Source organism: Bufo gargarizans, chromosome 7 (assembly GCF_014858855.1).
Source record: "Bufo gargarizans isolate SCDJY-AF-19 chromosome 7, ASM1485885v1, whole genome shotgun sequence".
NCBI lineage: Eukaryota > Metazoa > Chordata > Amphibia > Anura > Bufonidae > Bufo > Bufo gargarizans.
Window position 1 is genome coordinate 70,433,005 of NC_058086.1, and position 13,678 is coordinate 70,446,682.

At 38.4% G+C, this 13,678-nt stretch overlaps 1 protein-coding gene across 1 annotated transcript in view; it reads left to right on the forward strand.

The window, feature by feature from the left end:
* Positions 1 to 13,678, forward strand: part of SLC6A11 (solute carrier family 6 member 11) — a 244,648-nt gene that overhangs the window by 191,593 nt on the left and 39,377 nt on the right. The window contains exon 6 of the mRNA XM_044301059.1: positions 631 to 765. Coding sequence (XP_044156994.1) covers positions 631 to 765 — 135 coding nt within the window. The remainder of the gene's footprint in view (positions 1 to 630; positions 766 to 13,678) is intronic.

Genomic DNA, 13,678 nt, shown 5'->3' on the forward strand with positions numbered 1-13,678 from the left:
CTATGGCCGTTGATGGAGGGCCATGTGACCAGACAAATCACTGTCTCCTGCACACTGTACCTAAACTCCAAACAGTGGAAAGGCAGATAGCAAGTGCAGTGTATTTGAAAGGAGGAGACATCACATGGAGGTGATTTGCCTGGTCACACCAATAGAATTGGCAAACAAGGGGTATACCTTATGAAATATAGATAATGGCACATAATTTCAACAAAGGATATATTAGTAGGCGCCATATAATGATCTTAAAAATTCATTGGTCAGCAGTAACCAAAAAGTGTCCAAACCCTTAAAGTGTATAGCATTAAATATAAGGATCTGGCTGATAACTGGGATAGGTGTAAGGAGAAATTGAGCTCCTGTGGTGATTACAAGCATCTTATGTCATTCTTGTCAATTTTCCAGTATTTTAGAAGATCTCCTAATATTATCTGGAAAGAGGTCAGATTAACTCATTGCTATTTTTTCCTGTCCTTAGAATGGAAAAATTTCCTACTGAAGGTGTTGGTAGAACAAATATAATTTCTGTGTATGAAAAGTGTCATATAAAATGTTTATGTTTCTTATCACAGAATAGTATTTCACATTTTTATATATATTGCAATACTGTATGACGTTTTCTTTCTGCAGGTGGTCTATGTCACGGCTACCTTTCCCTATGTTATGCTGCTGATTCTCCTGGTCCGTGGGGTTACTTTGCCTGGAGCCTCACAAGGGATAAAATTTTACCTGTATCCAGATTTGTCAAGACTATCAGATCCACAGGTAAGACTAAATATTTTTTTCTAAGGATTATTTATTAGTGAATTTTGCTACAATGAAAATGTTTTATTGTAAATAAATACTTTTATAAATTCTTTATAATTATATAATTTCTAATATAACAAAAACTAAAAGTTCAATTTCCTGAGCTTGGATAAATCTGGAAGGGTTAACAATATCCACATCGCTGGAACCCATGGAAATAAAATATGGATGACTTGGAATTGGCCTCAGAATACCTAACATAGGGAAATACGATTGTTAGCCCTATTTGAACTGATGGAAGTACAGTAAGTAATAACAAGATTGGTCCAGCACTAAGGAATACGCTGGTGCTATATAAGCAAATGTAAATAATGCATATATTTAAAATTGAGCTTAACATTTTGTATTCTTCTTTTGTATTCTGATAGGATTTTGAAAATAATATTTTATTGAATCATGGTATGTTTATAATGGACTAGGTGACATTTTCCATGTTCCTATTGCATAAATATGGATTGTGAAGTTTCACCATCACTTGTTCCCTCTCTATCTCTTTCATGTTGTACATAGTAGAATTAATAAAGGTGTTGTCCACCACCTAATGAAGAAAAATCAGAAACAACAAAAAGTAAAACCCAAATTCCAAAAAAAGTTGGCACACTGTGCAAAATGTCAATAAATGTAAAGAAAAACAGAATGTAATGATTTGCAAATCTCATAGACCCACATTTTATTAACAATAGATCATAGAACCAGGGGCTTTGCTAGGTTAAAACATTCGGGGCCTGGGCCCCTGATGTTTTGTCCCAGGCCCCGAATGTCCTGCCTGCCAGCTAGGAAGGCAATACTATTGAATCTTATGCACTGGAAGAGCGGAAGGACCTGTGGTGACATCACAGGTCATGTGACCAGCAAAACAGGCAGTGGTTGAGAAGGACTTGCGATGATGTCACTGTCATGTGACCAGTGCAGGAGAGGACAGCAGTGAAGAGTAGTGTTGAGCGCGAATATTCGAATATCGAATTTTTTTCGCGAATATCGGCACTTCGCTAATTCGCGAATATTTCGAATATAGTGATATAAATTCGATATTTCGAATATTCTTTTTTTTTTTTGTTTTTTTTGTTTTTTTTTATTGTTAGATTTTTTTCTTTCCCACTTCCCTAAAGTTGTTCTTACCTGTCCTTTGGATTCCTGGCTTCCTGGCTGCTCCAGTCAGTGCCCGTGGCCGCTTCTGCCGACTTCCATGCTCATGGAGCGTCCCCATCACCATGGGAACATCTCCATATACTAGAATGTACTGTCGGATTTGAGAATTACGTTGAAATCGCAATTCGATTTTTTCAAGTTATAATAATCGAATTTCGATTTTAACTTAGCACTGCTATATGCCATATTAGTTAGCCTAATATGGCATATAGCAGTGCTAAGTTAAAATCGAAATTCGATTATTATAACTTGAAAAAATCGAATTGCGATTTCAACGTAATTCTCAAATCCGACAGTACATTCTAGTATATGGAGTCGTTCCCATGGTGATGGGGACGCTCCATAAGCATGGAATATGGCTTCAATGGCTTGGTAGAATTAGCGAATTGACGAATATATTCGTTATATTCCACAAAACGAATATAACGAATGTATTCGTCATATTCCACAAAACGAATATAACGAATGTATTCGTCATATTCCACAAAACGAAGATAACGAAGTATTCTGCATCTTCATTTTAGCTACCTATTCATCAATTTCGCTAATTCTAGCAATGATATAGGAAAGTTGACTATAGAGACAGCTAAGTATAATTCGCTATGCGATTATATGACTGCTTTTTTTTATAAATAGTATAATTATAATAATTATCAGGTATTATAATTATTCTATTTATTTAAAAAAAAAGCAGTAATATAATCGCATAGCGAATTATACTTAGCTGTCTCTATAGTCAACTTTCCTATATCATTGCTAGAATTAGCGAAATTGATGAATAGGTAGCTAAAATGAAGATGCAGAATACTTCGTTATCTTCGTTTTGTGATATATGACGAATACATTCATTATATTCGTTTTGTGGAATATGACGAATACATTCGTTATATTCGTTTTGTGGAATATAACGAATATATTCGTCAATTCGCTAATTCTACCAAGCCATTGAAGCCATATTCCATGCTTATGGAGCGTCCCCATCACCATGGGAACGACTCCATATACTAGAATGTACTGTCGGATTTGAGAATTACGTTGAAATCGCAATTCGATTTTTTCAAGTTATAATAATCGAATTTCGATTTTAACTTAGCACTGCTATATGCCATATTAGTTAGCCTAATATGGCATATAGCAGTGCTAAGTTAAAATCGAAATTCGATTATTATAACTTGAAAAAATCGAATTGCGATTTCAACGTAATTCTCAAATCCGACAGTACATTCTAGTATATGGAGTCGTTCCCATGGTGATGGGGACGCTCCATAAGCATGGAATATGGCTTCAATGGCTTGGTAGAATTAGCGAATTGACGAATATATTCGTTATATTCCACAAAACGAATATAACGAATGTATTCGTCATATTCCACAAAACGAATATAATGAATGTATTCGTCATATATCACAAAACGAAGATAACGAAGTATTCTGCATCTTCATTTTAGCTACCTATTCATCAATTTCGCTAATTCTAGCAATGATATAGGAAAGTTGACTATAGAGACAGCTAAGTATAATTCGCTATGCGATTATATTACTGCTTTTTTTTTAAATAAATAGAATAATTATAATACCTGATAATTATTATAATTATACTATTTATAAAAAAAAGCAGTCATATAATCGCATAGCGAATTATACTTAGCTGTCTCTATAGTTAACTTTCCTATATCATTGCTAGAATTAGCGAAATTGATGAATAGGTAGCTAAAATGAAGATGCAGAATACTTCGTTATCTTCGTTTTGTGATATATGACGAATACATTCATTATATTCGTTTTGTGGAATATGACGAATACATTCGTTATATTCGTTTTGTGGAATATAACGAATATATTCGTCAATTCGCTAATTCTACCAAGCCATTGAAGCCATATTCCATGCTTATGGAGCGTCCCCATCACCATGGGAACGACTCCATATACTAGAATGTACTGTCGGATTTGAGAATTACGTTGAAATCGCAATTCGATTTTTTCAAGTTATAATAATCGAATTTCGATTTTAACTTAGCACTGCTATATGCCATATTAGGCTAACTAATATGGCATATAGCAGTGCTAAGTTAAAATCGAAGTTCGATTATTATAACTTGAAAAAATCGAATTGCGATTTCAATAGGAGAGTAGCCTTTAAGTTAAAATCGAAATTCGATTATTTAAATCGCATATTAATCGCGATAACAAGAATAATGACGAATATTCGATTTCGACGAATATAAAACGAATATTCTATCGAATATTCGCGAATTTCGTCGAAATCGAATATGGCACCTGCCGCTCATCACTAGTGAAGAGGAGAAGTCCTGGGGCAAGAAGCTGTGGTGAGGTCTGCTACATGAGGAAAGGTAAGTGAAGGGAGAGGCAGAGCAATGCTGGGAGTTGTGGTTATTTAACTGGGACTGTATGTTAGGGCTGAAGGGAGGGATGTTATTTACATGGAGCTGTGTGTTGAAGGTGGCTGGGGAGGGAGTCATGTTATTTACATGGGACTGTATGTTGATGTTGGCTGTAAGATAGAGTGATGTTATTTACATGGGACTGTATGTTGATGGCGACTGTGGGAGAGAGTGATGTTACTTACATTGGACATAATTTTGGAGGGGGGCTGGGGCAGGGTGATGTTATTTACATGAAACTGTATGTTGGAGGGAGCTGGGGGAGGGAGTCATGTTATTTACATGGGACGGTATGTTGATGGCAGCTGTGGGAGGTAGTGATGTTACTTACATAGGACTAAATGTTGGAGGGGGCTGGGGAAGGGTGATTTTATTTACATGGGACTGTAGGTTGGAGGCGGCTATGTGAGGGAATTATGTTATTTATATGGGACTGTATGTTGGAGGAGGCTGTGGGAGGGAGTAATATTATTTACATGGGATTGTATATCGAAGGGGGCTGGGGGAGGCACTTATGTTATTTACATGGGACTGTATGTTGATGACAGCTGTGGGAGGGAGTGATGTTATTTACATGGGACTGAATGCTACCTGGGTCTGAGGGAGGGAGTGATATTATTTATATGGGACTGAATGGTGAAGGTGGCTCGTGGGGGGGAATTATGTTATTTACATGGGATTGAATGTTGAGGGGGTGATGTTTACATGGGATTTCATGTTGGAAGCATCTGGGTGGTGATGTTATTTACATGGGACTGTATTTTGGAGGGGTCTGTAGATAGAGAGGGATGTTATTTACATGGAAATGTATATTCGAGGGGGCAGGAGAGATGGTGTGATGTTATTTACATGGGAGTGTATGTTGGAGGGAGGAATATAAATCCAGGGGACACTGCAAATCCAGGGGACATTATAGACATTCTTATTACTACAGAGGGGCTCTATAGGAAGGACTTATAGATCGGCCTTATTTATATTAAGAGCACTATGGGGGGCCTTATTACTACTGAGGGGCTTGTAGAGAGCTTTATTAACACTGGGAGAACAATAGGGAGCCTTATTTCTACCGAGGGATCTCTGAGGGTTTTATTAATACTGGAGTGCAGTATTAATACTGGAAGAGGCAGTATTACTAATGGGGGAATTCTTGGGGAGCATTATCACGGTTGGAGCACTGTAGGGGGCAGTATTACTAATGGGGGCATTCTAGAAGGGAATTACTATTGGTGGGACTATCAGGAGCACTATTACTATGGGGGTACTATTTTTTTTCTTCAGGATAGTATTTGGGGGTATTGGGGAGCACAGCGAGCAGCAGGAGAACACTGATAGGACTCCAGTTTGGGGGATGATGATAGAAATATGAGGAAGCTAAGATGTCTGTGTGTCACACTCTGAAGAGATTAGGCGGCTGAGAGAAGTTATATGGACCAAATGGAGAAGATGATGACAGAGAAGATCTACATCAGAGGAGACGTCACCTAGGAGGCACTGGATGTGACAGGTATGTGCTGCTGTCTAGCAAGTACAGCAAAATGCGGTGTGTGTGTGTGGGGGGCAGAGAACTGGGCCATATTCATTGGGGCTTGGGCCCCAGATCTTTTGAGACCCTAGCAACACCCCTACTTAGAACATATATGAAATGTTAAATGTGATTTCTCCAGATTCTCTGATTCTTTTAATGATATTATGCACTGGAGATGAAATTGTTCCACAATGTTTAGACTCAAAGTTTTTCTCAAATTGGTGCATCTCTTCCCATCTTTGCTGATGTTGCTGTCATCAAGTTCTAAATGAGTTAATTTTTTTAAATGTCTTACGTCTCATTGTGAATAAAATATGGATCTGTCAGATTTGCAAATCATTGAATTCTGCTTTTATTTACATTTTACAAAGTGTCCCAACTTTTTGGGAATTAGGTTGTAAAATCTTACCAATTCCCTTACTAATTCAACACCTTCTGACTCCCCCACCTGTCTCTGCACGTTATGCTTCATTTGACATGTGCATGTGACCCTGCACCCAATTACTGGCCATATGCCATAAGTGGTACCAGCAGGTCAAAACTGCAGCCAATGACTTAGTGCAGAAGTCACAGGTACATGTAGTAATGGAGAAGGAATTCCAAATGCTGACAGTAGAAATAGCTCAGTATCATCAGAATGGAAGCAGCAGGGAATTGGTAAAGAGTAGAGATGTCAGAATTAATTCTGAATGGATCAGATTTTTAACAAATTTCAGAAAAATTCTGCTGCCAAATGATTTAGAAGTTTTGGCGATTCGCTTCAGAAGAATCGTGCAAAATGATGCCAGCTCCATTTTATGGTGAAAATTGGCAGGAAAAAGAACAGGGACCAGGGAGAATGACAATAAAGTATCACACAACTTGTGAGAGAGGGGGGCCTGGCCCTTTTTTGCTCAGAGGCTGAAAGACAGCCTGTGAGACAATCAAGGGGCAGGATTTTAGCAAGTTATTTGGCTCTGTGCTATTTGTAAATCACAAACACTATTCTGAACGCAGCTTGTAATGTGAGAGGATGTGTGTTGAATGTGTCTGGCAAAAAGCAATTACAGTCAGAGGCCGGCAATCTTAGAGTGTTAAAGGGGCAGTATAGGGGCATATTTAGTTAGGTAAATTAAAAAAATTAATTAGAAAAATCACGGTTTTATTAGACAGGGGACGTATAGGGTTACTCCGAGATCTGTGTGTGTTTTATAATAAGGACAAGTGCTGCAAGTGGAAAGCTTCACCCTGCAATAGCCTAATATCTGCAGTGCCTACCGAAACATAATTTTTTATTAGCCAATAATCCTTTTTTACTTGTAAAAACCTCAAGCCTCTAATGTACATAAGTCTTTTATAGGCAATCACATACATTTTGCTGGCTACACTGCACAATTACACCTTTTTTGTTTGTAAAAACCAGCAACAATTTTGATACCTTTACAAATTGTGCAGTTAAGAGCTTTGTACTACTCCGCTAATATACTAGTTTAATTGAACACATTGCACTACTGTGTCAATATATCTGTTCAAAGCGTTATAATGTTGTGTTAATATATCAGTTAAATTTAACTCATTGTTAAAATTCTAGATACATTTTATGCATTATACTATTGCATCAATATATCCACTAAAATCAATGCAATAAAATACTAGTTAGATTTAATGCATTATACTGCATATTAATTTTTGTGGATATATTGATGCAATAGTATAATGCATAAAATGTATCTAGAATTTTAACAATGAGTTAAATTTAACTGATATATTAACACAACATTATAACGCTTTGAACAGATATATTGACACAGTAGTGCAATGTGTTCAATTAAACTAGTATATTAGCGGAGTAGTACAAAGCTTTTAACTGCGCAATTTGTTAAGGTATCAAAATTGCAGCAACATTCAACACATTGTACTGAACCCCTTGGTGACATCCGCCATGCATGTACAATGGAAGTTGGCGCCCGTTCGCTCATAAGGCTGATCATATACATTTAACCCCTCAGATGCAATGGTCAAATGTGACCATGGCATCTGAGCAGAAACAGGGTTCCCCAGCTGAGATCAGGGAAGCTGTGTTATCCCAGTGATGGCTCAGAGCCTCAAGCAGACTCTGATACTCATCACTGATACATATACTAGTGCATAAATAAATATTTAAACTTTCACACATTATACTGTTGTATTAATATACAAACCGGATTCCAAAAAAGTTGGGACGCTAAACAAATTGTGAATAAAAAATGAATGCAATGATGTGGAGATGGCAAATGTCAATATTTTATTTGTAATAGAACGTAGATGACAGATCAAACGTTTAATCCGAGTAAATGTATCATTTTAAAGGAAAAATACGTTGATTCAAATTTTCACGGTGTCAACAAATCCCCAAAAAGTTGGGACAAGTAGCAATAAGAGGCTGGAAAAAGTAAATTTGAGCATAACGAAGAGCTGGAAGACCAATTAACACTAATTAGGTCAATTGGCAACATGATTGGGTATAAAAAGAGCTTCTCAGAGTGGCAGTGTCTCTCAGAAGCCAAGATGGGTAGAGAATCACCAATTCCCACAATGTTGCGCAGAAAGATAGTGGAGCAATATTAGCCCCTTAGGGACCGGGCTCATTTTCACCTTAAGGACCAGGCCATTTTTTGCAAATCTGACCAGTGTCACTTTAAGTGCTGATAACTTTAAAACGCTTTTACTTATACAGGCCATTCTGAGATTGTTTTTTCGTCACATATTGTACTTCATGACACTGGTAAAATAAAGTCAAAAAAATTAATTTTTTTGCATAATAAAATACCTAATTTACCAAAAATTTGGAAAAATTAGCAAATTTGAAAGTTTCAGTTTCTCTACTTCTGTAATACATAGTACCCCCAAAAATTGTGATGACTTAACATTCCCCATATGTCTACTTCATGTTTGAATTATTTTGGGAATGATATTTTATTTTTTGGGGATGTTACAAGGCTTAGAAGTTTAGAAGCAAATCTTGAAATTTTTCAGAAATTTACAAAAACCCATTTTTTAGGGACCACTACAGCTCTGAAGTCACTTTGCAAGGCTTACATAGAAACCACCCCAAAATGACCCCATTCTATAAACTACACCCCTCAAGGTATTCAAAACTGATTTTATAAACTCCGTTAACCCTTTAGGTGTTGCACAAGAGTTATTGGCAAATGGGGATGAAATTTGAGAATTTCATTTTTTTTGCCTAATTTTCCATTTTAACCCATTTTTTCCACTAACAAAGCAAGGGTTAACAGCCAAACAAGACTGTATCTTTATTGCCCTGACTCTGCAGTTTACAGAAACACCCCATATGTGGCCGTAAACTACTGTACGGCCACACAGCGGGGCGTAGAGTGAAAGGTGCGCCGTTTGGTTTTTGGAAGCCAGATTTTGCTGGACAGTTTTTTTGACACCATGTCCCATTTGAAGCCCCCTGATGCACCCCTAGAGTAAAAACTCAATAAAAGTGACCCCATCTAAGAAACTACACCCCTCAAGGTATTCAAAACTGATTTTACAAACTTTGTTAACCCTTTAGGTGTTGCACAAGATATAATGGAAAATAGAGATACAATTTCAAAATTTCACTTTTTTGGCAGATTTTCCATTTTAATATTTTTTTTCTAGTTACAAAGCAAGGGTTAACAGCCAAACAAAACTCATTATTTATGGCCCTGATTCTGTAGTTTACAGAAACACCCCATATGTGGTTGTAAACCGCTGTACGGGCACACGGCAGGGCGCAGAAGGAAAGGAACGCCATACGGTTTTTGGAAGGCAGATTTTGCTGGACTGTTTTTTGACAACATGTCCCATTTGAAGCCCCCCTGATGCACCCCTAGAGTAGAAACTCCAAAAAAGTGACTCCATTTTAGAAAGTACGGATTAGGGTGGCAGTATTGTTGGTACTAGTTCAGGGTACATATGATTTTTGGTTGCTCTATATTACACTTTTTGTGCGGCAAGGTAACAAGAAATAGCTTTTTTGGCACGTTTCTTTTTTGTTATTTACAACATTCATCTGACAGGTTAGATCACGTGGTAATTTTATAGAGCAGGTTGTCACGGACGCAGCGATACCTAATATGTATATAATTATTTTATTTATGTAAGTTTTATACAATAACTTCATTTTTAAAACCAAAAAATTGTTTAGTGTCTCCATAGTCTGAGAGCCATAGTTTTTTCAGTTTTTGTGCGATTATCTTGAGTAGGGTCTATTTTTTGCGGGATGAGATGACAGTTTGATTGGCACTATTTTGGGGTGCATATGACTTTTTGATCGCTTGCTATTACACTTTTTGTGACATAAGATGGCAAAAAATTGCTTTTTTTACACAGTTTTATAAAAAATTTTTACGGTGGTAACCTGAGGGGTTAGGTCATGTGATATTTATATAGAGCCGGTCGATACGGACGCGGCGATACCTAATATTCATACTTTATTTTTATTTATGTAGGCTTTACACAATGATTTTATTTTTGAAACAAAAAAAATGATGTTTTAGTGTTTCCATAGTCTAAGAGCCATAGTTTTTTCAGTTTTTGGGCGATTATCTTGAGTAGGGTCTCATTTTTTGCGGGATGAGATGACGGTTTGAATGGTACTATTTTGGCGTACATGCAACTTTTTTGATCACTTTTATTACCTTTTTTGGGAAGTAAGGTGGGCAAAATTTCAATTTTCTCATAGTTTTTATTTTTTTATTTTTATGGCGTTCACTGTGCGGGGAAAGTAACATGACCGTTTTATAGATCAGGTCGTTACGGACGCGGCGATACCTAATATGTGTAGTTTATTTTATTTTTTTAATTTTTATTCAGTGATAAATGTTTTTTTTTATCTTAACTTTTTTCACTTATTTTTTTTATTTTTTGACCCAGACCCACTTGGTTCTTGAAGATCCAGTGGGTCTGATGTCTGTAAAATACAGTACAGAACCTATATAGGTTTCTGTACTGTATTTTACTTACACTGAACAGATCTATGCTTTCAGCACAGATCTGTTCAGCACCATGGACAGCAGGACGCCTGAGCAGGCGTCCTGTTGCCATAGGAACCTTCCCCGTCTGCCACAACTTTGCAGACGGGGAAGGGTGAGGACAGGGCTTCGGGGGGCTGTCTGGGGGCTCTCTCCCTCTCCCATCGGGGGGCTGCAAAGGCACAGCAGCCCCCCGATCGGAGAGGGAGGGAGCTCCCTCTTACTGTTAACCTTTTCCATACAGCGGTCCGTACGGACCGCTGTATGGAAAGGGTTAAACGGCTGACATCGCATCAACGATGTCAGCCGTTTATACCAGGGTGCCAGCAATGTGCTGGCACCCTGGTATACCCACTGTACACCAACGATTATGCAATGGAAGGCGGGCGGGGGATCGCGATCCCGCCTGCCGCACCGCCCGCCTCCCGCAACGCCCCCACCGCCTGCGACACCCCCCCTGCACCACCTGCCGCCATCAAATCATGCAGGGGTGCAGGGGGGGTGTACTATATTGATTTTAGGCACTCTAAAGTTTCTGATCCCCGCGGTCAGGGACCGCGGAGATCAGAAACTGCAAAAAGCGCAGCAAACCGCAGGTCTGAATTGACCTGCGGTTTGCTGCGATCGCCGACACGGGGGGGTCACATGACCCCCCCTGGTGTTTTAACAGGATGCCGGCTGAATGATTTCAGCCGGCATCCTGTTCAAATTAACCCCTGCGGCGCTGGAATGCCGATTATAAAGTTAGGACGTACCGGTACGTCCTTGGTCCTTAAGGACTCGGGAAATAGGGCGTACCGGTACGTCCTATGTGCTTAAGAGGTGAGCAAGGTGTTACCCGGCGAAAAATTGCAAAGACTTTGCATCTATCATCATCAACTGTGCATAACATCATCCAAAGATTCAGAGAATCTGGAACAATCTCTGTGCGTAAGGGTCAAGGCCATAAAACCATACTGGATGCCCGTGATCTCCGGGCCCTTAAACGACACTGCACCACAAACAGGAATGCTACTGTAAAGGAAATCACAGAATGGGCTCAGAAATACTTCCAGAAACCATTGTCAGTGAACACAATCCACAGTGCCATCCGCCGTTGCCAGCTGAAACTCTACAGTGCAAAGAAGAAGCCATTTCTAAGCAAGATCTGTGGTCAGACGAGTCACGATTCGAAGTTCTTTTTGGAAATCTTGGACCCCATGTCATCCGGACCAAAGAGGACAAGGACAACCCAAGTTGTTATCAACGCTCAGTTCAGAAGCCTGCATCTCTGATGGTATGGGGTTGCATGAGTGCGTGTGGCATGGGCAGCTTGCATGTCTGGAAAGGCACTATCAATGCAGAAAAATATATTCAGGTTCTAGAACAACATATGCTCCCATCCAGACGTCATCTCTTTCAGGGAAGACCCTGCATTTTTCAACAAGATAATGCCAGACCACATTCTGCATCAATCACAACATCGTAGCAGAAGGATCCGGGTACTGAAATGGCCAGTCTGCAGTCCAGATCTTTCACCTATAGAGAACATTTGGCGCATCATAAAGAGGAAGGTGCAACAAAGAAGGCCCAAGACGATTGAACAGTTAGAGGCCTGTATTAGACAAGAATGGGAGAGCATTCCTATTTCTAAACTTGAGAAACTGGCCTCCTCGGTCCCCAGACGTCTGTTGAGTGTTGTAAGAAGAAGGGGAGATGCCACACAGTGGTGAAAATGGCCTTGTCCCAACTTTTGGGGGATTTGTTGACACCATGAAATTCTGATTCAACATATTTTTCCCTTAAAATGGTACATTTTCTCAGTTTAAACTTTTGTTCCGTGATTTATGTTCTATTCTGAATAAAATATTAGAAGTTGGCACCTCCACATCATTGCATTCAGTTTTTATTCACGATTTGTATAGTGTCCCAATTTTTTGGGAATCCGGTTTGTACTCATTAAATTCAACGTATTATAAAGTTGCATAAATAAAGCATTTAAATGTCATAAATATACAGTTGCTTTAATATACCCATTAAATGAATTATACTGTTGCATAAATAAACATTTAAATCTAATGCATTATATTATTACCTTAATAAAGCAGGTAAATTCAATAGATTATAGTTAAATTCAACGCATTGTACTGTGTCAATATACCATTGTAAATTATGAATACCAGTGTGCAGTGTGTTTGTAGAAGGGGAGGGACATTTAATTGTATCTCTGTCTGTTAATTCCCCAAAATACACAATTTTGCTACTGTTTAATACTCTGTGTACCAAACTTGTGACTTTTCATATATATAAGCCTCCTAATACAATGTCTGGAAACAGAAGATCGGAAAACAAAAGAATCATGTTTCATCATCTGAGAGTCAGAATGTGGGTGCTTATAGTAGTGTAGGGTGGACAACTATCTGCAGCCTTTGGTAGTGAGCACTGTGTGGTATCTTAAGAAATACCAAACATGTTTTATGTTTGGTACAAAACATAAAATGGAGTATGAATGCATGTTGGCTTACAGCAGACACTAAATTTATACACATGCATCCCTCACAAACATGCAATCATGTCAGTTTCTTTTCATTTACGTAAATGTTCAGGGTATGCTGATGACCTCATTCAATTCCTTTTGATTGAAATTGGTTATCTTTTGTCCCACAATTCTTTTATGACAACATTGTTTATAAACAGCAAACTGGGGGCCTTGATGGGGAAGTGTGAATCCTCTCCTTCACTATCCAGTTTTATTTGTTGCTTGGTTTGAGGAGTGCTATATCCTCACTGATTTCAATCCTTTCTTGGATTGTTTGTCCCGGTATGGTCGCT